At 39.1% G+C, this 25,213-nt stretch overlaps 1 protein-coding gene across 4 annotated transcripts in view; it reads right to left on the bottom strand.

The window, feature by feature from the left end:
- The window catches only part of LOC131034295 (ADP,ATP carrier protein ER-ANT1), a 28,813-nt gene extending 8,680 nt beyond the window's left edge, over positions 1 to 20,133 (bottom strand). For 2 of the 4 annotated variants that reach the window (XM_057965763.2, XM_057965762.2), the window contains exons 1-3: positions 19,977 to 20,133; positions 19,518 to 19,805; positions 9,586 to 9,957 (exon numbers count right to left, since the gene is read on the bottom strand). In XM_057965763.2, coding sequence (XP_057821746.2) covers positions 9,586 to 9,957; positions 19,518 to 19,805; positions 19,977 to 19,982 — 666 coding nt within the window. In that variant the 5' untranslated portion in view covers positions 19,983 to 20,133. Of the gene's footprint in view, positions 1 to 9,585; positions 9,958 to 19,517; positions 19,834 to 19,976 lie in introns of all 4 variants that reach the window. The other 2 variants (XM_057965764.2, XM_057965765.2) reach the window with 2 other exon arrangements.
- Positions 20,134 to 25,213: the final 5,080 nt, after the last annotated feature.

Below are 25,213 nucleotides of genomic sequence, written 5' to 3'. Positions count from 1 at the left end.
GGAACTAACAACCTATTAAGACAAAAATAATAATTAAAGAGAGATTAAATTTAAAATTATAAAATATAAATTAAACTTTAAAGAATAAAAAATATATATAACTTGCAATATAATTTTAATTGCAAAAGGTTGTAGAAATGTGAATCATAGGCCATAGAAGTACCATCAACAAATCCATGAACTCAATCCTCACTGCATCCCGCATGTCAAGATCAATGAAGAGTCTATGAAGTGCTGCCATGTACCCTTGCCTGACTTCAACATCTCTATATGGTACAATTCTTGTTGACACAAAAAGGAGCTCAGCAATTTAATATTCGGTAATCAATGCAAAGGCAAAAAGATTTAGTGGAGTGGTCATTTTGTTCCATCTCTCTTCAATAATTTTGTGATTTTGTTTCAAGAAAGTTTCTTTAAGGTCTTTCTTTTTTGCATTTATGATGACTTTCATCTTAATCAGCTATTTCTGGATTCGATTGTGTGTAAATTTTTGCATCAACGTTTCGGATCACACTCAGTGATCCATCATCATAGACATTAAGTTTCCACAATCCATGAGATATTAATCAGCTATTTCCGGATTCGATTGTGTGTAAATTTTTGCATCAGCGTTACAGATCACACTCTGTGATCCATCAACATTTCCTTGATCTTTGTGCCTCTTCCCTCCTTTTTAGCATCCATGGTTTGCTCCTTGGACATCTTTCACTTTTGCATGCTCTCTTTCTATTTTCATCCTAATGATGGATCACGGAGTGTGATCTGAAATGTTGATGCAAAAATTTACACACAATCAAATCTGGAAATAGCTGATTAATATCTCATGGATTGTGGAAACTTAATGTCTATAGCTTTCATCTTCTCAATCATTGAGTCAACGCCATCATATATCTCTTCCAAACAAAGCCTATCCATGTTGGTATAACGAATCATACTCAATATGGGCTTAGTGAAATTGGGGAGGTATTCATCACAATCCCACCAAATGTCATTTAGGATCATCCACTTATTGTTTGTTGTACTTGTGCTAGATTGCCTCCATATGGACCAATTTGGGTTGATGACCATGTTAGAAAGTGTCTTTCAAACCTTTACAAGTTCTCTCAAGGCAATTGTGTGGGAGACAAAATGGGTCTTAGCAATATATTTGGAAATCAAAGTTTAAAAAAAAAAATTAAAATTAACTTTTTTAATAAAAATAAAACATAGTTATTAAAATAAAATTATAAATCTTATATTGCTTCACTTACCTTCAGCAGCTCCAATTTTGAAAATGTTGTCTTGTGACATATGGTGGTTGGTGATAAACATTTGGATCTCTTTGGCCTCCACATACACCTGTTTGATCCAATCAATTTTGGTGCCAATTTTTTGTAGCCTAGGGTCAAGGGAGTCGGCAGCACAAGGTGTCCCAAAAATGTGTGAGTAATGCTCCTCAACCAATAACCAACCACTAAAACTTTTGGCATTGTTTGTACTTTGTTATGACTTGCACAACATTTCAAAGGCCTCTTCAATGGTTGTATGAGAATGTTAGCAATAAACACACCATCTTTCATCTCCCCTTCAAAATCCATTGCTCTCAAAAACATTACCTCTTTAGGGGACACTACAATAACATTGATCAATAGCCAATGTTGCCGGGAATAATCTTTATGTTATGTTGTCATATTATGTTTATGTTGTCGTCGGTAATAATGAGTTACGGCAGTCAATTAGTTAGTCGTCCCGAAGGGTAGTTGGTCGCACCCCTTCGGGTATTATATATTGCATACCATTCCTTCTTAGTATCATCATGATAGTGGTATTTGGGGTTTAATATTATAAGCACTTGATGTACATGGACTGTTGAATTAATACAGAGACTGGTTATTTAATATATTTCCATTATGTTCTGTGCATTACTTTCTGCATTTAATCGTTTACCCGTATGAGGCAAACATTTGGCGTCGTTGCCTAGACATACTCGGGAAAGGAAGGAGCGGATGGCGTACAGACACGATGGGCCTACCCGTCGGTAAGATTAACCCAGAGGCCGACGACGCGCAAACGGAACAATCGTCGTGGGACGCAGAGCGTGATGGCAAGAGGCGAAGGGGAAATTGAACCCTGTAATAATCCCGGCACACTATTGATATAAATCGTGGCCGAAAGGCAAAATTAAAAAAAAAAAGTTTTTTTTTTTTTTTGTGTACATGGTGTGTCCTTGCTATGTACGGAAATGATTTATGCCAAATATACCAAATAAGAATAAAAATAAAAAGATACAAAGTGACGAATGGGAAGTAGCACAAAGAGCATTGAATCTCAGACAGCAAATAGAACGAAGGCGTAGGCTAAGGCAGCTTGCCGAGGGACAACCGATCGAGGGGTTGCTCGAAGGGAACCCAGGAGGTGTCACGGAGGTTGCGGAGGCAGAGATAGACGGAGAGAATTACACTCTCTACACTGTCGCAAGGTTGCCCGAAGGGAACCTAGGAGTCACGGAGGGTGCCGAAGGAGAACTCTATAGTTCGCCAGAATACCACCGTAGGGTAAGAAATCGCGAAGAGTTGGTGGAACAAACAAGGCGAAGTCTAAACCTGATCGACGCTACCAGAGACCTACTAAAGAACTTGTCCATTTCGGAGGACAACCGGAGGGAGACGACCGAAGGTGACAGTACGACCGATGGTGCCGAGGGAACAGAAGGGTACCGTATGGGAGGCAATTTGTTCGGTTCGAGGTCAACAACCTTCTTCGGAGGACCCACGAGTGGAGGGTTAGGTGCAGGAGGCGGAGGCGGAGGATCACCAGGTACAAGCACACAAGGCACCCGAGGAGCGAGACCCAGCGGTGGGATGGCAAGTAAGCAGAAGCTGCCGAAGTTCAACGGTGACGAGAAGGAAGATCCCGTCCGCCATTGCCGCACTTGCAAAACCATATGGTCAGCGAACGGTGTTACCGACTAGGACGAATGGGTAACACAATTTCCAGCAACCTTAAGGGGAGTGGCCATCGACTGGTACTCAGATATGGATAAGGCCAAAGTCGGCACATGGCCCAACCTGAAGAAGGAGTTCGGGATAGAGTTCCGCCTCCTCAGAGACGACAATGAAATAGTAGCCGAAATCTATGGCACAAAGCAGAACAAGAACGAGACTGTCTGAGCCTATAGTCGGCAGCTCAAGGAACTGTTGGGGAAAATGGAGAGTCAACCAGCGGATGGGTTGAAAAAGAGATGGTTCGTGGAGGGACTGAAACACTCCATCCGGAAGAAGATGAAAATTGTTCCACCAACCTCGTACAAAGATGCATATAATAGAGCGATGGATCTCGAGAGTGAGACCAAGACATCCAAGAAGAAAAAGAAGAAGGATAGCTCGTCCGAGGATGATGATTCTTCCGAGGGAAGCAACAGCGATGATGAGTCTGGCAAAAAGGTGCAAGCCCTACAGAAGGACATGCTGAGGATGATGAAAGAGCTGAAGGTTATGAAGGGAGGTCCGAGCAAGACCGGCGAAGGGGAGCTTTGGTGCACGGAATGTAAGACGAACAACCACACAAAAGGCTCCTGCCCAAAGAAGGCCTATTGTGATATATGCCAGTTGATGGGGCATCCCACCAGGGAATGCCCCTACAACATGAAAACACGAAGCCAACAAGTATTGCTTATGCAGGAACAACCAACTACATCGGGCGGTACTGACAGCTCCCAGGCGAACAACAATGCAACCTCGGGTGGCTACTGAGAACTAGTGGGGAGGACAAAACAACAATAACAACAATAACAATACAAGGAGCCGGATCCAATACGACTCCAAAGGTCGACCGATGGTACAATGCAGAGCATGCAGCCAGTGGGGGCACTTCGCCCGAGACTGCCCGAAGGGAGAGGCCACACAATATTTGTGCAAATGGTGCGGACTGGGAGACCACAAAGACGCCACCTGCCCGAAGTCCAGCGTCAACTTGCTCAATGTCGAGGAAACCAAAGAAGAGGAAGTGTTGGTCGTAACCCGCGCCCAAGCCAGACACGCAATGTGCCCAGACCCGGAGATGGAGAAGCGAAGGGTACGGGAAGCACGGGAAGAAATTGAGAAAGAGATACGAGAAAGGGCGAAGGCGAAGGGTACGGTGAGTACTTCCAACCGACTGGAGGTGGAGGAGGCTATACTAAATCAAATTTTAAAACTAAAGGTGCCTGTGAAGGTACACGACCTCCTCCAGACGATGCCTCAATTACGAACGGCGTTGCTGAATAATCTCTCCCAACCACGCACCAATACCAACCACCGCATAGATGTTCCTAGGGGGTCTACAATAGACCCCATGCTGCTGGCAGTTCACACTAGAAGGAACCCGGCCGTTGTGGAGATGGGTATCCTTGGTACCATTCTAACCGATACCATTGTCGATGGTGGATCAGGAATGAATGTTCTTCCAGAAGAAACCTGGTGGAAGTTGGGGAAGCCGATGCTATGGCCATCTACATTCAATTTGTTGGGAGCAGATCAACATGGAATCAAACCCATCGGGACACTGATGGGCCAACAAGTTACCATTGGGGCGCAACCCTTCATACTGGACTTCGTGGTAATCCCACTAAAGAAAAAAGGGTACGATGCGATCTTAGGGAGAGGGTGGCTGGTGGTAGCCAAGGCCACCCACAACTGGAAGAAGAACACTCTGTCTATGGAGAATGGAGGAAGGAAGTTTATCATAGACCTCGGGACACAGTTGATTAGTGAGGAACTGGCATCATCTTCGAAATCGGAGGGTGAAGGAGAAGGCAACCTGAGGAACGAAGGACGGGGCTGCAGGGAGCCCAACGACGAAGGGATTCTCAAACTAGGAGAGTGCTCCGAGGATGAGACGGGGTCATTGAACGGGCTCTTCCACTGGCAGATGGAGGATTACGAAATGTTCTAGAGCTACAGGCTCAAAGTAGAGGAACCAGCGCAAGTAACGGAGGAGGTATACCTGCCAAAATACAGAGAATATTGGAAGGGAGACGCCCCAAACCTCGGTGACGTAGATAATCCCAAGATCATTCGTGTTGGCACCGATTGGAACCCTGTGTGGAAGGCTGCAGCCTTCAAAAATTTTATTCTTCTTCTTATTATGTACTGGAAGGAGACCGTGGTTCCTATAGAATTTATGGTTCCAGGTCTTCGGATGGCCATTAAAAATAAACTTGCCACCAACGTGTCCAAATTGAAACCCTACCACGAGAAGCGCGCAAGGGACTCGAGAGGCTGGAAGGACACCCAAGAGCCCAGAGGGGGACCCGAGAGGATGGAAGGGGACTCGAGAGGCTGGGTAGGCGACTCAAGAGGCACAGGACCACAGCGGGAGACTCTCAGGCGAGGAAAACCAAGAAGGATGAAGGGCGATCCCAGAGGCATGGGACCCAAGCCAAAGACTCTCGACAATTAGATTAGGAGGAAAAAAAAAAAAAAACGGTCGTACAGCTAACCGTACGGCAAAAAAAAAGACATACCAAAAAAAAAAAAGAGAAAAAGGCGCACGTACGGCGGAAGCACCATACAGTGGCACCACGGGATCACCATGCGGTGGCACCACGGGTCACCGAACGGTGGCGCCGCGGGTCACTATGCGGTGGTACCGCGAGGTCACCGAACAGTGGCACCGTGTGTCCTCCATACGGTGGCACCGCAAGGTCACCGAATAGTGGCACCGCGGGTCACCGTCCGGTGGCACTGCGGGTCACCGAACGATGGCATCGCGTGTCCACCGTGTGGTGGCACCGCGGGGTCACCGTGCGATGGCCTTGTAACCGCACAGGCAGAGTAGTAAACCACACGGTGGCCAGTTAACGCACAAGCAACATCCACGGTATGACCTTCTCAGCCACCATACGGGTTCACTCCATCGTCTGGTAGATAACCTGTGTACGGGCTCGGGACATTGCAGTCTGTAGGCCTGAAGGAGCACGACGGCGACAGTTTAAAAGAAGGGAATAAACGATGGTGATGGTTCGTAAAAAAAAAAAAATGGCGACCAAATTGAAAAATCATTCGATGACGTCTAGAGCCAGGACGCTGAAAATATTAGAGTGGAGAAGAAGGGTTTTGGCATCTTAAAATATCACAGAAATGATGTGTGCCATGGGCTTTCGTGTGGTTCTGAGGGTTGTAAATTGGTGTTGGCGGCGGGGGCGCTGCCCCTCGACCCCGCTAGGGGCACTGCCCCCAGACCCCCAATTCATTTTTGGGCTATAGTACACTTGTTGGAGTTGGGTGAAGGGCATTAGAGATGTCACGGTAAGTGTTGTGGTTGTCCGTACTGTGAGAAGGAAGCCTAAAGCTAAGCATTGGTGAGGGAAGGCATTGCAGGTCCGCACAGTTGTATGACACCAGGAGTTATTCAGTTCAGTTTTTAGCCTTTGGGGAGTGTGATGGAGGATTTGAGGTGTCTCCTAGCCTTTGTGCCAGAGGGTTGTGGCCACTTCCAGGTAGGAATGGTACGCTTTGAGGAACTTGGAGTATGTCTCGGCAGGACGTGAGGTTGCCTTGGTGGATGCACAGAGGGCTCGGGAGGAGCTGACCACCAGGTTGGAGGCAGTAGTAGCGTGAGACTTAGCTCAGTGTACCCAGGAGTTGGATGCCGTGAGGGCAGCGCGGGTGGCTATCGACGACAAATTGGCTAGAGAGACAACATCATTTGAGTAGCAGTTGGTGGAGGCTGAGACTGAAAAGCGTGTTTTGCAGACAAGTTTGGTTTAGGCACAGGAGGACTGTGATGTCAAAGGAAGCAATAATGGTGAAATCCGCACTTGAGCATCGGATGGTAGCAGAAAAGGGTTTTCAAGCGAGGACGCAGCAAGTGTATAAGTTCTGGGCTCGACTGGCGTCAGCAGTTCCTGCCGTTCATCTCTATTTTGTATTAAGTCGTCCGGAGTCGACTTCTTTTCTTGGGGGGGATGATGTTGTCGGGAATAATCATTATGTTATGTTGTCATATTATGTTTATATTGTCGTCGGTAATAATGAGTTACGGCAATCAGTTAGTTAGTCGTCCTGAAGGGCAGTTGGACGCAACGGTTGGTCCCACCCCTTCGGGTATTATATATTGCATACCATTCCTTCTTAGTATCATCATGATAGTGGTATTTGGGGTTTAATATTATAAGCACTTGATGTACATGGACTGTTGAATTAATACAAAGACTAGTTATTTAATATATTTCCATTATGTTCTGTGCATTTACTTTCTGCATTTAATCGTTTACCTGTATGAGGCAAACAGCCAATTTCTTGCATCTTTGCTTCCATAAGAAATGATGGACACCCCTATTTCAGCCCACAAATCCCTTATAGGCTTCAATGAATCCTCTACAACCTTCACCTCTTTTTCCAATAATAGGTTACAAACTCTCTCAAAACCCAAGCCCTTGTGCCTTTTTGGAGCCTCATTAATTGCTTTCACCATTTATTGCTAATTTTGTGAGTGAACAACTTTGAAAGCCGATCTGCCCAGGTGGGGTCTGTGGGTTCAGCGCCCGACCTAGAGGATTTGGTATTGCCTTGCAAGAGTCACAAGGACACCTCTGAGATATCAAAGAAAAAAATAAATTGAAAGCCAATCTATTTGCATAGAGACATCTCACTATGTGTTGATTGGCAATCTCTCAAGACTCGTTTTGAAATGCCATTTCCAATAGTACCTTTTATCTCTTATATGTAAAAGCCACGAGTTGTTCTTCAAGTGTAGCAAAAAATGGGCGGCTCTTTATAAGTTGAAGATTAGAAGGTGGTTATGGGGGCTTCATTCCTCAAGATCCTTTCTTTAACAAAGGATGATTTAGTTTGCAGCTTGCTTCTTGATCTGCTTTGTTTTGCTCATTAATATATGCCATGGCTTGTGCTTTCAGAATGAGTACACCATTTTTTCCAAGGCAAGCTTTGATGCCTAGTCCAAGGATGTGGCACATATGGCCTTTTATATGATTGTATAACTTTGAGTACCTAACATCACACCCACTGCAAATCCAAACATAACCCCAACCACCTAGATGTAGTTGTATCATATCAACATATTTCCGAAGGGGGGAATTTGGGTCTGTTTTTAAGTGTGGTTGGCCAATGGAACTAGAACTTTTTGCCAATATAATACGTATATCAAGTTCAATAAACAACACATTTGAAGAATCAAAACTATACATATATATATACAACTTAACTCATTTTAAAAAGAATGAAAACAAAACAAAACAAGAGAGTTCAATGATAAAAAAAATCAAAAACTTGGAAAAAACCTTCCTCTTTTGTAGAAATCTTCCTCTACAATGTCCTTGGCAACAAATGCATAGGAATGCAAACAATCCAATTTGGAATGGTCAGCAATCAGTCTTCAACGTGATTTGCGCAATGGCAAGCAAGAACGAAAGTACAAGAAGGATTAATGATACTTTTGTTTTCCATTCACAATAAGAGAACAAATTTGATTGTCATTAAGATGTATTGGAATCTGTGTTTTAGGGTTTGGGGGGTGTTTTTAGGTCTTTGGTCAAATTGAAAAGTCAAAATATAATTAGTTTGTTTTTAAAAGTAGTAAATATGTTGCCTGGGCATGAAAGGCCTCCAAATTCTTTGCAAGTTTGCCCAGGTTCATCTCAAATGGACCCATAGGCCTGGAATGGAACCCTAGATGGCCCCCAAGTCGGGCCAGATTCAAAACCATATCTGGGCCAAACCAGACCTAAACCGAACCCAGCTAGCACTTACATAAACTGTTGTTACAGTTTTATCAAACTAAAAATATTGTTACTAATGTTTGGTTACAAGTGTGCCTCACAAAATTATCACAGAAAAGGTTATCTAAGGATGATGCTTCCGCTGTTCCACAAGGAGGGAACAATTTAAGTTTTCAGTTCAACTACCTTGGCACTGAAGATATATCACTATGGATGCTCTCTCTATAAAACAAGGTTGTTGTAAAGCATCCATTTATCAATAATAATAAATGATTTTATAGCACCTTCAATATTCAACTACATATTAACTTACAGCTTATTTTTAAGCTTATTCTCCATGAAGTAAGCTGATTATGACAACTGCATTTCTTCCATTATTCATTCATCAGCTGTGCTTTTCTCAGGTGGTAAAGTCATTTAAGCCCCTACCCATGATATCATTACATCTTTCCTCATAGACAAATTTGTTTCAGCAAAGACAAATCTATAGATAAACCCTGAAGAAAAAAGTCACCTAAACTTGTTGATAAGTTCAAAATAATTAATAGAACCAATTTCTGATCCTAGGGTAACAGATCCAAACTACTCTGGAGCTTCTCCACAATGCATGATAAAATAAAGATGCACACATTTGCTTTCCAAGAGTCCTAGCCACAACTTATCTACTACCACACCATATGCTAAGGGAAGGGGAAATGCATTGCATGCCTACAACACTCTGTGATTCAAATCCATCCTTCACAGAAAATACTGCTTTACATTTAATCCAGATCGGAAATATATGTTCATGCCAGGCGCCTTGGAAGAACAGATGTATCAAAACTGAAATGAATAGTTATTCAATGTCGAATAGATTCAAAATTTTGATTATTTAAGACCATAATTACCTTGAGGGATCCAACCAGAACAACTGGTTTCAATGTATCATATATGCCAAAATATAATCCTCTATATAGTGTGATGCCAACAATTGAAGCACTAAACCCCCTATACAGGCCTGCAATGCCATCACTAGCAAGAGTCTTCTTGTAGACATCCAACAATCCCTTGTATTGACGCTGGCTACCTGCCAGAACATTTTTTGCATCCATACCAAGTCGTGTACGTGCATAGTCCAAGTGATATAGAAATAAGGATGTAGTTGCACCAGCAGCACTGCCAGAAGCAACATTCCCTGCAAAGCACTTTGCATAGCCATCTTTCTCCTCTGAGTAGCCAAAAAAATCCTGAAAAGAGTCCTTGAATGCAAAGTTGAAGGCCTGTCACAAGATAAAGAAGTCAGCATCACTATATTTCATCTTCAATGAAAGATTAAAAAAAATAATCAATAATGTCAGACATGAAATATTAAAAATTTTAATTTTACTGTCCAAAGATTGAATTAGGCTATTCCACAATAATAGAAGAAATAACATAATTTAAACTTTACCTTTCCTTCAGATTATTTTGAAGAACTAAATTTGCAAGGATTACTTCAGAATCTCAGAGAAACATTACCCATGCTTAACAGTTTCAATATAAACAGTTCAAATTACTTTTAAGTTTGAACTGACAGTTTTGGACTGCACTCAAACCAACAATGCCAAAGGTCTCTAGTTAATCGATTGGCCAATGCATAAGAGAGCATACAATTCTCTCGCATCTCATCTGTGCCATACAAAGAAAGATGAATCTAATAGTGCATGAAGATCTCTTAGTTCATTATACGTAAATTGTATCCCCGTTTCTCTGGTACAACTATAAGCTACTGGAATCTCTATTTGAGTTCAATCTACAACCCATTCTATTTGTATACCTTCACAACAATGAGAGACATGCCTTTTAACTATATGACATATCTCACATTATAAATTTGGTATTCCCATGATGATTTACAATTGTTCATCGTAAATCTTTGCAAATTACCAGCTTAAGTGTTTCCATCCTTAAATCTACAAAACCAGTGACCTCAGTCACTAGTTTCTGATTCTCAGACATTGGAATTCTTCAGTTTACAACTTGCACTTTGTTGTGTTTGATCCATTCACTATGCACTTCCATTTTTTTCTGACCACCTCTTTTCAGTATCAGCCTCCGTCCTTCCTATAAGTCAACTCATATTCTCTGCATGTAAATTTGTAATTTATTGTTGATCACATTTCTAGTCATCTAACTAAGATATCTACCAAGTTCTTGGAAAAGTTCCAATCTCGCATGCAAATTACAGATACTTATTATTGGACAACCTAAATATGGCTTTCTATCATGGTGAGCTTCTTATATAGCATTTAAACCATTCATCATAATCTAGATTCTAGAATTTAAGATTAGCTCATTATTGCCACCCAAGGCTTCCAATCATGTGTCCATTTCATCCAAAAACATTTGTTCTTCATCTAGTTTGTGATCATGCTCTTCTACGTTAGTTGTGGCCATGACATATTAAGATCTAGTTCACTTGCTTGAAAATTTAGGTAGCAGGAATTAAGCAGTCTTGCATTGCCTCGTACATCTGTTTGCCTGCTTTCATCATATCTCCCAACCTATAAATTTCCAGTGTTCTATGAGGATGTGTCCCTCCCCCCTCGCCCCCAACATAAGCCTGGAGTTTCCAGGGCAAAGATGTCCTTAGAACTTTGGGACAAGAACAAGATATCCCTCCACCACCATCCACTTGAGGAAACATCTCTGGGACATCCTTGCAAGGCAGGTGGGTGTCCCTAGGGATAATCCCCCTAGCAGGGGTGGCCAGAGGACTCCCTGCCACCTCAAGATGGCCAGGGGATGCTTTGGCATCCCTCAACTGTCTTAGGGATGGTCGGGAATCCCTCCAACCCAAAAACTTAGCCAACCATTGAAAAAGAAAAAACACACTTGTAGCAATGATAATGTGTACGATGGAATGCCTGGTACCATTATTAAAATGATTCTTGTTTTATTAGTGAATCGGAGTTCTGTTGAATAGACTCTAGAGAATGAACCCTCCTACTGGAGTAAGCAGGATATAAGAATGAATCGATCTAATCCTATAAATGCCTTGTGGTTCGAACTAAATTGTTCGTTGTTTTATGCTTACGTGGCTCATGTTATGAGAACTCATAATGAAGGCCCGCCTATAGAATGGCGTGTTCCATTAGTCAAATGATTCTTGTTTTATTAGTGAATCGGAGTTCTGTTGAATAGAGAATGAACCCTCCTACTGGAGTAAGCAGAATATAAGAATGAATTGATCTAACCCTATAAATGCCTTGTGGTTCGAACTAAATTGTTGTTTGTTTTATGCTTACGTGGCTCATGTTGTGAGTGTTGAAATAATAGCTAGTTTGGATCAAATATAAGTATTACTTGAATTGGGCTGGACCCAAACGCATTATGTAACTTGTAACCATTAAGGATGTTGATATGTGTATGTAACTTGCAAATATGAAAATTGGGCGTGACCCATAATGTAACTTGTGGGTGACTAATTGCCCTATCAGCCTTAGTCACATTAAATGTGCAAAATTAAATATAACTTGTAATTTGGTCTGGCCCTATAATGGGCGATGTAACTTGTGGATAGGGCTAGCCCTATATTTAACATTGTAACTTGTAAATGCAATGGGGCTGACCCTATATTGGGCGCCAAGTTTAGGTCATCATATTATTATTAATTGATTATCCTTGTGAGCCGACCTAGGATGAATTAGGTGGCTAAGATCACATATATATATACAAGGTTCATTCATTCATCATAACACACAATGGAAGACATCGAATTACATCCTTGATCAACAGTGAAATTATCCAGTCACCGAATATAACTACAAGGACAGCAAATTGCATCATAAAGATCAGCGAGCATATCACTATGGCAGCAAATTCATCTCCAAGAACAGTGAACTAATTCTGGAGCAGCAATTATCATTCATGGTCAGTGAATTGACTCCTTGATCAACGAATGGTCCTATGATCAGCAGCAACAAATCATCTTCAGTCAAGTATATTGCAGATAAGTTCATCATACTGTTGTGTATATGTTGATGTTCATATTGCTTCAAGTGTTGAAGTAAACTTGTAAAGTCACATATTGATTATTGCCTAATATAAACTGAGATTAATTGTTGGGTTTTTCACCTCCAAGAGGGAGGTTTTCCCAGGGTACTCTTGTGTTCTGTGTGTTCATTGTGCTATTTCTGATTATTGCTATCAATCTGATCTAAAATTAACATGGTATCAGAGCCAAGTTCCTTCTATAAGGCCTAACAGCTTGAAAGAAGAACATGTACTTCTTCTTGTGCAGATTAGGGTTGAAGAAGTCTACAGTGAATCAGAAAGTTCAACAGCAATGTCTGCTTGACAAATTGAAGGCATCAATGGGACGATAGCAAGAATAAGATTTCAAGTGTTCTCATTCCTCTATTCTCAATTGTAGGGTCCACTTGGTTTGGAGATTTGCATCTGATTGCCTTATTGTTATCAGTGTCTTATCTAGTGCACAAGGTTCTCTTGCTTGTTAACTACTTCATTTAAGGGTGCTTTCATATGTCGGTTTGTGCACTTATTTTTCAGATCTTAGCATTCTTTTTATTCCTTTAAGGGTTGCATAACTATCTTCCTAGGGTTTGTAACAATCACCCTAATTCGAGCTTTGTTCTTGTGTTAAGAATTCGTTCTAATCCAGTTTGAATTATTGAAGTTAGTATTTGGTTATGCCCTACTCTCTATTTTGAGTATGTTTATCTCTCAACCTATTTGATGTGGTTTGCTATGTATATGTAATGATCCGAATTGATGCATTGATACATCCTTGGCACTTAAGATTTCAGCATGTGTATTCAGATATAAAACTAGGAGTATTATGATGGATATAACAGCAAGCACAAATAGGAAGATTGAAAGCTGAATAAAATTATAGGAGATTCAGAAACATGGAACCTTAGTTGTAAACATATAGTGTCCTCTGATCATTGGTGTGGTAGGCATGTAAAGGTAAGATGTCTTAGTCATCCTATTTAATATCTATGCCCAATGATGACCCTTCTATCTTCTTCTGATGATACTTAGTTCAGATGCATCATATTCTATCTAAATCTTGAAATGCTTAATAGTCTTGCTAGTGTGTCTCCTAACATCATACGGATTGTAGTCTCTATTCTATAATAAGGTTGGCATGTAGGACTGGGACTGTGTAACACTTGGTTCTCTTTATCTCTTCATAAAAGGTTCTCATGTTCTTTGTTATACATTTATTATAACCTTGCTCTGCTCTTCTTGTGTAAGGGATTGCCTTTAGCTCTAATGCATTTTCTGTCATGGCTTTCACTATCCTCACATAATATTCATTGTGATATTATCTCTTCAATTTGGGCATTCTACCTATTACATTCTTCAAGTAAGTATTCTCTTGATGATGAAACCTAAGAAGAATGAGGTATCTAACTTATTGAAGTTGTCTTTTGATCATACGCTTGTGCTCAGCTACAATGTGTATCCTTTTAAGTGGTTAATACTCATATCTGATTTTACGCATTGGCTGGAAAGAAAATTTGGCTTATATACCTTGTTGGATTTTGTAAAATGTTAGATTGTCAAAGTTTTCTAAAGTCATACACTTGCCTTAGTTTTCTGATGTGATCAGGCACTGCTAACTCTCTGTTATTCAACTATGGAAAACAATTTTACATTTAAAGAATGTTGTGTAGCTTTACACTATGATTGAAGTTGATCATAGATTGGCAATATCCTTTTGAGAAATCTTGGCATATGTTGTCAATGGTGGAAGTCTACTCAATAAAGAGATATTTAATCATGTTGATGCTTCTCTTCAAGATATTCTTGAATTACCACGCCTTCAAACTTAAGAGGGAGCTTGGTTTCTTCACTTGAAAGTATGCCGCGATCATAATGATTGTGCTATGGGTCCACTTTGTAAAAGTGAAGTAAGGAAAAGATTGGCATTTCTTATCTTTGATTTATGGTACCTTATGTTGGCTGCCTTCCTTGATTGATTCTTATATTATGCAATCTTCATGAGACTTGGATACCACAATTTTACATTAAGAATCAAGAGGGAGTTTCATATGGAAGTTTTTGAGAAAATATGAAGCTAGATGTGTAGCTCATAGTTAGAAGGAAACATTTGCTCTTGCTGCTAGATATACTAATATTAGAGCCATTATACCTAATGCTGCAGCTGGAAGTTGGATATAAAGACTGTTTTCTTAATGTTGTCTATATTGAATAACTAGAAGGTTATGAGAATCAAAATAGACAATCTCATTAAAGAAAAACTCTTTACAGCCTCAAGCAAGCTTCTTGAGCTTGGTATGAGAAGATTGTCAAGTATTTGATTAGTTTAGGATCTTGCAAGAATGATGTTGATTCTAACCTTTACTTTAAAAGTATTAAATGGTGAACTGTTAATTCTGTTTCTTATATATATGTGGATGATTTATTTCTAACTGATGGAGATAGTCTCATCATTAGATGTAAGAAAAAATTAGCCACTAAATTTGGAATGAAGGATCTAGGCCTAATGCATTACTGTCTAGGACTAGAAGTATGGCAAAGATCTTAACCTTAGTCAAGAAAATATGCCATTGATATGATGGATTGTAAACCTATGTCTACTCCTATAGAAATTGAGTTTATCTGCAACTCACTCTGATTTTGCAGATCCATCGGAGTACAGGTAGTTGATTGGATCCTCAATGCATATAGTTAACACTAGACATAATATTTGTTATGCAATGAGTGCCCTTCAGGCAGTTCATAAACAAACCTAAGCATGTTCATCTTGTTGCATATTTGCGAGAAACAGTTGGCTACGAGCTGAAGTATCCAATCAACACTGTCATCACCCTAGAAGGCTACTCAAATTCTGATTGGGCAGGAAGTGTTAGAACACTTCAGGAATTTGCTTCAACTTGAGTTCTGCTCTAATCTCTTGGGTCAGCAGGAATCAGTCCTGAGTTGCATTGAGCACTATTGAAGCTAAGTACATTGTGAAGCAATGAGGCTTCACAAAGCTTCTTGCTAGGTTGTTTGGACAACCTTGGGAACCCTCAATCATTAATTGTAACAATCAGAATTGTATTGAGATGTTTGTTAATCCTATGTTTCATGACAGGGCAAAACATGTGAAAACTCATTATCACTATGTTCATGATATGGTACAGAAAGGTGCCATTCAGCTGAATATGTCAACACCGATGAGCAGATTGCAGTTGTTCTCGCCAAGCCTTGTGTTTGGGTAAAGTTTGTGTGCTTCAAAAAGAGACTTGGAAATTGTGGAGAACAGAGCCTTGGCTGAGAGGGAACCTTAGTCCTAGTGATGCATTAAGTTGCATCTTCCACCCTCTGCGGGCAATGCAAAGTGACATTGGATCCTTCTCTGGGAGAAGGTTGAGGTGAAAGACCTCCTCCACCCTCTGCGAGCAATGCAAGGTGGAACCACCCTCTGCGGGCAATGCAAGGTGGAGTCACCCTCTTCGGGCAATGCAAGGTGACATTAGATCCTTCACTGGGAGAAGGTTGAGGTGAAAGACCTCCTCCACCCTCTGCGGGCAATGCAAGGTGACATTAGATCCTTCTCTGGGAGAAGGTTGAGGTGAAAGACCTCCTCCACCCTCTACAGGAAATGCAAGGTGGAACCACCCTCTACGGAAAGCAAGGTGGCAAGTTATTCTTCTCAGTAGAGAAGTTTTAATGCAAGGTGGATCCATCCTCTACGGGCAATGCAAGATGGATATCATGAAAGAAGTTCACAATGTGTATTTATATATTTGTGTGTATTCATTTCTTGCAGGTGTGCATAATAAAGTTTTTTTTGGATCCATCCCTTGTGGGCAATGCAAGATGGATATCATGGAAAGGTCAATGATGATTTGTTATTTGGCTAGAATCCTCCCTAGCTAAGAGGGAGTGTTGAAATAATAGCTAGTTCAGATCAAATATAAGTATTACTAGTATTGGGCTGGACCCAAACGCATTATGTAACTTGTAACCATTAAGGATGTTGATATGTGTATGTAACTTGCAAATATGAAAATTGGGTGTGATCCATAATGTAACTTGTGGGTGACTAATTGGCCTATCGGCCTTAGTCACATTAAATGTGCAAAATTAAATATATCTTGTAGTTTGGTCTGGCCCTATAATGGGTGTGATGTCCCCTTCTAGTTGACATCTGTCAGCTGAGTAGATTAGCCTATCACTGACCCTCGTAGGCTGATGAGGTTGGGTAGAGGGTCCTCCAAAGTTTGATTCACCACCTTCAGAGCAAGCACTCCAGGTCTGGTCTTCGTTTGAGGTCTCCAGGACTCTGTTTGAGATACTTTCTATTTTTAGCAGTCCTGCTATTTATAGCCAGTAGGTTGGGCAAGGACAGATTATGGTTTGGCAGTCTCCAGGTCAAACGGCAGGCATTTCTAATGAATATTTAGAGAGATATTAATATTTAATTATTTTTAATTAAATATTAAATGGCGAACTTTAATGTTTTAATGTTTTAAAAAGTCACTTTAAGTTATAACTTAAGTGAGGGTCTATTTCTCATCAGATGGGGCCAGTTTTTATATTAAATGGAAGATGATTTATTTTTGACACTTCAATAGTCAAAAATAAATAATAAAAGTTAAAACATCATTAAAGGCCAAGTCGCACCCTTCTTGGGAATCGCACCAACCCTAAATGGAGAAGATTAAAGAAGATTTTAGGTCTTCTTTTTCATTATGCTAAGTTTTGATATTTTTGTTTGGAGCTCTGAGAGGAGTTTTGGCCTAGGGTTTCAGCAGAAGATTCTTCTGCAGTGATCAGAGGTATCGGTACAGGAAAACGTGGGATTCTTGTGCAACAGCATCAGAGGTTGTGAAATATCAGTTGATCTTGCTCTTTCAGTTGGTTTTATCCAGAAACCAAGATTGGATAGATTGGAAAGGGGTTTATTAATTTTTATGCAAAAGATTGATTGCAGTCGCAGAGTCAGAATAGAGGCAGGAATAAGTGTGTGACAGATGGGGATTTTGTGCATGTACAACTTGCTAATCTGCCGTACCTTTCTTCCTTGAAAGGGTACGATTTTTGCTAAGGAGGAGTCCAAAAATTCCAAAACAAATGCCAGAAGGGACGCCTTGCCAATGTCTTTCCATTGGGCTAACATGCGAGTATTTCGGGTCAGTTTAAAATAAATTGCAACTTGCTGTCATAAAATCTGTGCATGACCAGCAATAGGAAAAATAAGGGTTTTAACAAAATATACTGGTATTTATCAGTTCTTCTCTAGCTTCTTGTTATTTTTATTTGAGTATTAAATAAATGATGAACGGATGTAATGAGGGTTTGATCAGTGTTGTTGCATATAAATTGATTTCCAGCAAATACCATTAGTTGCTTTTTGTGCTTAAGATTGTCAAAATTCTATTTGCTGTCATTATTTGCAAAGAACACACTTGAAACGCAACAGGTTCAGCAAAACATTAGTTGTCTCAGTTGAGGGCCTTTTGAGGTTCTTACAATGGGCGATGTAACTTGTGGATAGGGCTAACCCTATATTGAACATTGTAACTTGTAAATGCAATGGGGCTGACCCTACATTGGGCGCCAAGTTTAGGTGGTCATAATATTATTAATTGATTATCCTTGTGAGCCGGCCTAAGATGAATTAGGTGGCTAAGATCACATATATATACAAGGTTCATTCATTCATCATAACACACAATGGAAGACATCGAATTACATCCTTGATCAGCAGCGAAATTATCCAGTCAGCGAATATAACTACAAGGACAGCAAATTGCATCATAAAGATCAGCAAGCATATCCCTATGGCAGCGAATTCATCTCCAAGAACAGCGAACTAATTCTGGAGCAGCGATTATCATTCATGGTCAGCGAATTGACTCCTTGATCAGCGAATGGTCCTATGATCAGCAGCAGCAAATCATCTTCAGTCAAGTATATTGCAGATAAGTTCATCATACTGTTGTGTATATGCTGATGTTCATATTGCTTCAAGTGTTGAAGTAAACTTGTAAAGTCACAAATTGATTATTGCCTAATATAAACTGAGATTAATTGCTGGGTTTTTCACCTCCAAGAGGGAGGTTTTCCCAGGGTACTCTTGTGTTTTGTGTGTTCATTGTGTTATTTCTGATTATTGCTATCAATCTGATCTAAAATTAACAGTGAGAACTCATAATGAAGGCCCACCTATAGAATGGCATTTGTCATGTTACGATGTTGTTAGTAGATTGAAAATGTTTGTATGTAATCCAGTGTTTTGCATTTTTGTGTGTGACTGCCACAGTAGCCCAAGCGTAGAACATGAGGACTAGCAGGAAAAGCTTTCAAATGGCAGAAGCTCCAGTACCATGTTGAAACGTAAGACTTATTATGGTCACCAGGATCCACCTTCTCCTCAAATTCTTCCATGCTCAGATGTTCTTATAATTGAAAGCAATAAAATGACAGATACTTGCAAAGAAACAATTGAACAAAAGAAAAAATACTCTCCATACAGCTTCATCCATGGCCTTCGGGGAGGATGATTAGATCACTGAAGCATTGGCCCATTGTAATCATGATATTGAATATAATAATATTTTGATATTCAGAATTTTCGGTGCACTGTTGGTAACTTGGTTCAAATAATTCATTGTGTTCTAAGCTAGACGGTGTATTCCAATGGCTGGGACTGTTCCAAATTCTAATACCAAAAAGGGAAAAAATCTTATCATCCTAGAGAAAAAGAAACAATAATAGATTGCTATTTGATGAGTTACAAATATATATTTGATTTCTTGAATGTGGATATGAAGGTGGGTCAACAAAAACTAATTAAAGAAACAAACAGGCATACCTGAGTGGGAAAGTATCTAATAACATTGGCACCATTGCCTCTCCAGAAGGACAAAAGCCCCTCCTCTCTCAAAACTCTTTTGAAGCCATGCCCAATTCCAATGTACGGACTACTCAGGTGTCCCCTTTTCAGCAACTCCCCCTGATTTTGCATTAACAACTTAACTCTCTCGATGGGGGCAGCCGCTGTCTTGGCAACAACTGCTGAAACTCCTCCCATGATAAAGTCTGCTGCAAATCTCTGTGAAGGTGACTGCAACAGCACCATTCCCCGACTCCCATCCTTTTCCTTAACATAAATTCAGTTTTGCATCAAACTACATTATTTCAGTTAGACTGACATAACTAAATTAACGTAGAAGCACAAAAATGAGAGATCTGTACATCCTAGCAAATAATTACAGTTGAACCACATCATCGCAAAAACACAGTCATGTAATAAATGTAGAATCCGCAGTACCTTCATAAGAAAACCAATGGACTCTAAGGAAGACGTGGATGCTTTTCTGAATCCTGGTACAGATGGCCGTAAAAGAGATGAAATTTTGGGCCAAATCTAGGGACCTATCCTTCTAAATAAATCAAATAAATTTATTATAGTTTGAAGAGGGACCTTAATATTCACGGCTCTCCTTTAACATCGGTCAGTTACCCCCGTCAGCGTTGATTCAACGCTGATGTGGAACCAGTGGGTTTTTTTCTACCGTCTCTGTTAATGAGGGGTTATTTTTTGTGTTTTTTTTTTTTTTGGTTTTCTAGTTGTGATTTATTTATTAATAATTTATCTAAAATATTTTGATATTATATATTAATGGATTATAATTCAATTGATTGGGTATACTAATGGTAGATGATATGTAAACCACCCATCAAGGTTCAAATCTTCATAGATTTCTTTGGTTCAAGTTGGAGACTTAGGTGACTTGACATTGATTGTTTACCCCAATGAGTGCTTCTATTTTAGATGTAACTATATTATTGTAATCTATTATATGAAGCCAAGATGTCAACATCTATATAATTTCTATGAAAAATATTATATTGTAATATATATTTCTAATATATTAAGTATTATATTTTATTAATTGAAAATGGAGTTTTGTTTATAAGTTTATAAATGCTTTTAGGTATGGTAGGTTATTTATAAAAAAATATTTGGAGAATATATCTCTAAAGATTTTCTCAATTGAATAAATCAAGTGAGGTTTGAAAATATGATTCTAAGTATATTTTTATTAATTGATAATATTGAATTTAAACCATAATAATAGTTATATGAAGAAATTTAAATGGCTATGAGCAATTAAATAAATATTTTATATTTATTTAATAATTATTCTTCTATTAAATAGTTAATTTGAAAAGATTAATTTATTTAATTCATTTCATGTCCTTCTATTAATTAATTTAATTGAAACATTTTATTAATTAATGCGTTACATCATTTTCTTCTAATCAATTAATTAAATATCTAATATTTAATTATTCCTCTATCTACTATCCTATTGTCTCATTAATTAAATAATTTCTTAATTATTTAATCTCTTTTCCAACTCACCTTCCATCTTCACTTCTTCTTTGCCAACTCATCCATCATGTGGCTAAATCAATTTAACATGTTAGAGTAATCTTTTATTAGCTAATAATTATTTATTTAATTATTAGTCTATTATACTCTATGCTTAACCTAAACTTAGGAATCTTATAATTCTTTAAGGTTTTCACCTTTAGGGTTTCGAGTATCCTCCTATAAGGATTCTCTCTTTGTATTTTCATAACAACAGTAATTATTGAATTGCATTCTTGTTGCACAATCAATATGACTCCTCTTTTCTAGATCTCTGAATTCTAGCCTCCATAGCTTTTTTGCTTCTCTCCTTCTGTGACAGGTTTGCATGCAGGTGATCTTTGGGAGCTGTAGAGTTGATTTTTCCTCAACTCCAATATGGTATCAAAGCTTATTGGAGTTGATCAATCGAACCAAGGAAGCATTGCAACAAAAGAACAAACCTCCCCATAATGTTGAAAAGGGAGAGGGACGGGTACACTAAAAAGAACGACCAACAAGAATTGCATGATGAAGAACCAGGAACATCGAAGGTGTAGAGAAAGTACATAGTGACGTGGAATGAACACTCACTTGACACACATCATGAGGCTAATGGTGTGGAAGGAACACTCACGTGACAAAGGTAGATGGCAAGCAAGGCAAACATCAACCCCCCGTGGCACTTTATAATGTAGTGCATGTACAATAAGGCACAAGATGTGCAAGATCCCAAGGATACAATGCATGGTGGCACTTTATATAGTGCCATGGGGGGTTGATGTTTTCCATCTACCTTTGTCACGTGAGTGTTCCTTCCACAACATTAGCCTCATGATGTGTGCCAAGTGAGTGTTCTTTCCATGACACTATGTACTTGCTTTGCACCTTCGATATTCTTGGTTCTTCGTCATGCAGTTCTTGTTGGCTGTTATTTTCAATGTACCTGTCCCTCTCCCTTTTTTAGCATTATGGGGAGGTTTGTCCTGTTGTTCTAATTCTCCCTTGGTTTGATTGATCAGCTCTTTAGGCTTTGGTGTTTCATGCCATCTATATCTTCGAGTTTAGTTGTTTGCCTTTGTTTTCCATTTGATTCGAGTAGTGTTATTTGAGGGCACTCATGTAGATTATAGTTTTCTCTACCTGGTCATGTTCTATTTCAGTGGAGGTTCTCCGGATCATCAGTTACTCTTCGACAGTGTTTGCAGCTATTTCATGCCTCAATGGTGTTCTTCATGCTTTTTTTTTTGTTCCTATCTTCTGGAACACTCTTGTTTGGAGGCTTCTTAATCCTTCACTTGAGCTTTCATCTCTCATTGGAGAGGAGTTTTGTTCCCACAGGGTTTTTCTCCTTTTTCTCCACTATATAAAGATTTTATTGTACTTGGGTACCTCATCGGGCCTAGTTATCAGAACCGATTGTTGCTTTCATGCATTTTTTTACATGCTTTTTAAGTCCTTAGTTGATTTTTAGCTACTCCCTAAGTTCATCTTAAGGGGAGTTGTTAGAGTAATCTTTTATTGGCTAATAATTATTTATTTAATTATTAGTCTATTATACTCTATGCTTAAGCTAAACTTAGGAATCTTATAATTCTTTAGGGTTTTCACCTTTAGGGTTTCAAGTATCCTCTTATAAGGATTATCTCTTTGTATTTCCATAACAACTGTAATTATTGAATTGCATTCTTGTTGCACAATCAATATGACTCCTCTTTTCTGGATCTCTGAATTTTGGCCTCCATAGTTTTTTTGCTTCTTTCCTTTTGTGACAGGTTTGCATGTAGGTGATCTTTGGGCGCTGTAGAGTTGATTTTTCCTCAACTCCAATATAACAAAAATAAATCAAATAAAATCATTTATTAGCCACTTATCTCCAACTTCCAAAATAAATGAAATATTGTGTACGCACACATATTTCCTAACCTTCTTCTATATTCTCTCCAACATCCCTATATCTTAGGAGAACTTGAATCCACTTGTCCTCTCATTCTTACATCTTCTCCAACTATCCTATAGCCTCTCAATTCTTCCCCTCAGTCAAGGTGAGACGAGTCACACTTGTCTTCTCCTTCCCCCTTTCTCTCAACCTTCAACTTCTTTCTCATAGCCATCTAATTTGCAAGATTTGATCATGACTGTTGATCTCTGTCACCTAAGCTCATGCCCTCAAAAATCTATAAAAAGAGGTCTCCTAAGCCATTTTGAAACTAATAGACTAATAGCTAATCATATAGTCATTCTAGGAGTTTTCATCTTGCATTCGTGAATTTGAGTTTGAAGCAATTAGCAATTTTAGAATTCTTATCATAGCTTAATATCATGCTAGCTTAAATCATTTGCATATACAAATCATAGTATCATTAACTATCAGTCCATTCTTCATATGCCATCTTGGAAGCTACCAGTGCTTGCCTGAGAGCAAATCATCTGCAACCAGGAACAGTGGAGTTAGGACACAATTGTTGGCAAATGCACACTCCAATGAGACATTGTAGGTGATTGAAGGTATTGTCATTGATGGCAACCTTACAATCATGTGATACCAGCAGGCAAGCACAGGCACCAGCTCTGACAGACTCTACATCGGCATATAGATCACCGACATCGAAAAAGAAGATTATCAGCACCCTAGCCGATAGAAATTTTGTGTATATATATTTTGTAATTAATCATAAAATCTTTTGTAAGCTGACTTGGCGGATTGTAATATGACTCATATATGTATGAGATCATTGTAGATCATTTAATAGGCGATTGTTGGAAAGATGATAGCAGACCTAATATGTGAATTATTAGGATAAGGGTTTATGTATATTGCAGAGCTTAAACCGGTACTGAATCTGGCATAGTAGATGCTGATCTGAAGCAGTACAAGACATTAGATTTGTATAATCCATTTTTGTAAGTCAGTGTGACTTCTTTTGTAATTGAGCAGTGAGCTCTAGGCACTTGGCCTTCCTGCATGTGCATGCCCCTATTGTAAGTAGTAATATTCTCTTATTGGCTAGTAAGCGAATATTGTGAGGTCACAAATCCCACTGAGGTTTTTCCCACACCGGGTTTCCTCGTTAAAATATTGTGTTATGGTGTGTTTTTCATGTTGTGGTTATTGATCTTATTTTTTGCATTATTTCTAGTTTACCGGTACACAGTTTCGATATGCTTTTCATATTATAAGTTAAGAAAATTATCTAACCGGTCAGATACTGATTCACCCCCCCCCCCCTCTCAATATCTTTGGGAATCCTAACAATTGGTATCAGAGCCTTGTCCTCTATTTTCAAAAGCCTAATAGCATGAGGAAGATCTTGACACCGGTAGAGATGGAAAATTTGAGAAAGAAATTGGAAACAACTCTTTCAGACTATGATGCAGAAAAAGTAAAGAATATCAAACTTGAAGATGATCTGAAGGCTGCACAGGATATCATTCAAGGACTTCAAGAAAATTTCACTATTACAAGGAACTAGAGAAGAGAACTTTATGAAAAGATGCAAAAAGATGAAGATGAAAAGGAAACTCTTAATGATCTGGTAAATAAGCTGAGACAAGATAACAGTACAATGAAGAATGAGATGTAAGATATAACTATGAGGTTTTGTAAAGAAATTGAAGATAGAAAGAAGAATGAAGAAGATTTGGTTAGAAGACTAAATGATGCTAGAAATGAAAACACAAGACTCAGTCATGAAAATGATATGTTGAAAACATATTTGATGCATACACAAAATGACACAAATGAACTTATAAGATAGAAAGGAATCTTGGAAAGTGAATTGGCTGCTGCAAATCAACACAAGGAGAAATTCAAGAAAATTTCAGAAGAACTTGTTGACATGCTGAAGAATCAGAAACCTAATGGTGATACAAATGGCCTTGGCTTTGAAATTGGTGAAAGCTCTAGTACTGCAAACAATCATGATCATAGTAAACCGGTAAGACAACCTAATGCTTACAAATTCAATGGGAAATGCTTTAACTGTAACAAGTATGGTCATAGAGAAAATCAGTGTAGATCTAGAAATTATCAGAACACTAACACACCCACCAGTCAATGTTCTAAATGCAAGAAAGTTGGTCATAACTCAGAAAATTGCAGAATGAATGTAAGATGTTATGTTTGTGGAAGATTTGGACACCTATCTAAT

Source organism: Cryptomeria japonica, chromosome 3, assembly GCF_030272615.1.
Source record: "Cryptomeria japonica chromosome 3, Sugi_1.0, whole genome shotgun sequence".
In the NCBI taxonomy this organism is placed as follows: Eukaryota; Viridiplantae; Streptophyta; class Pinopsida; order Cupressales; family Cupressaceae; genus Cryptomeria; species Cryptomeria japonica.
This window is presented reverse-complemented; position numbering and strand designations above follow the sequence as displayed.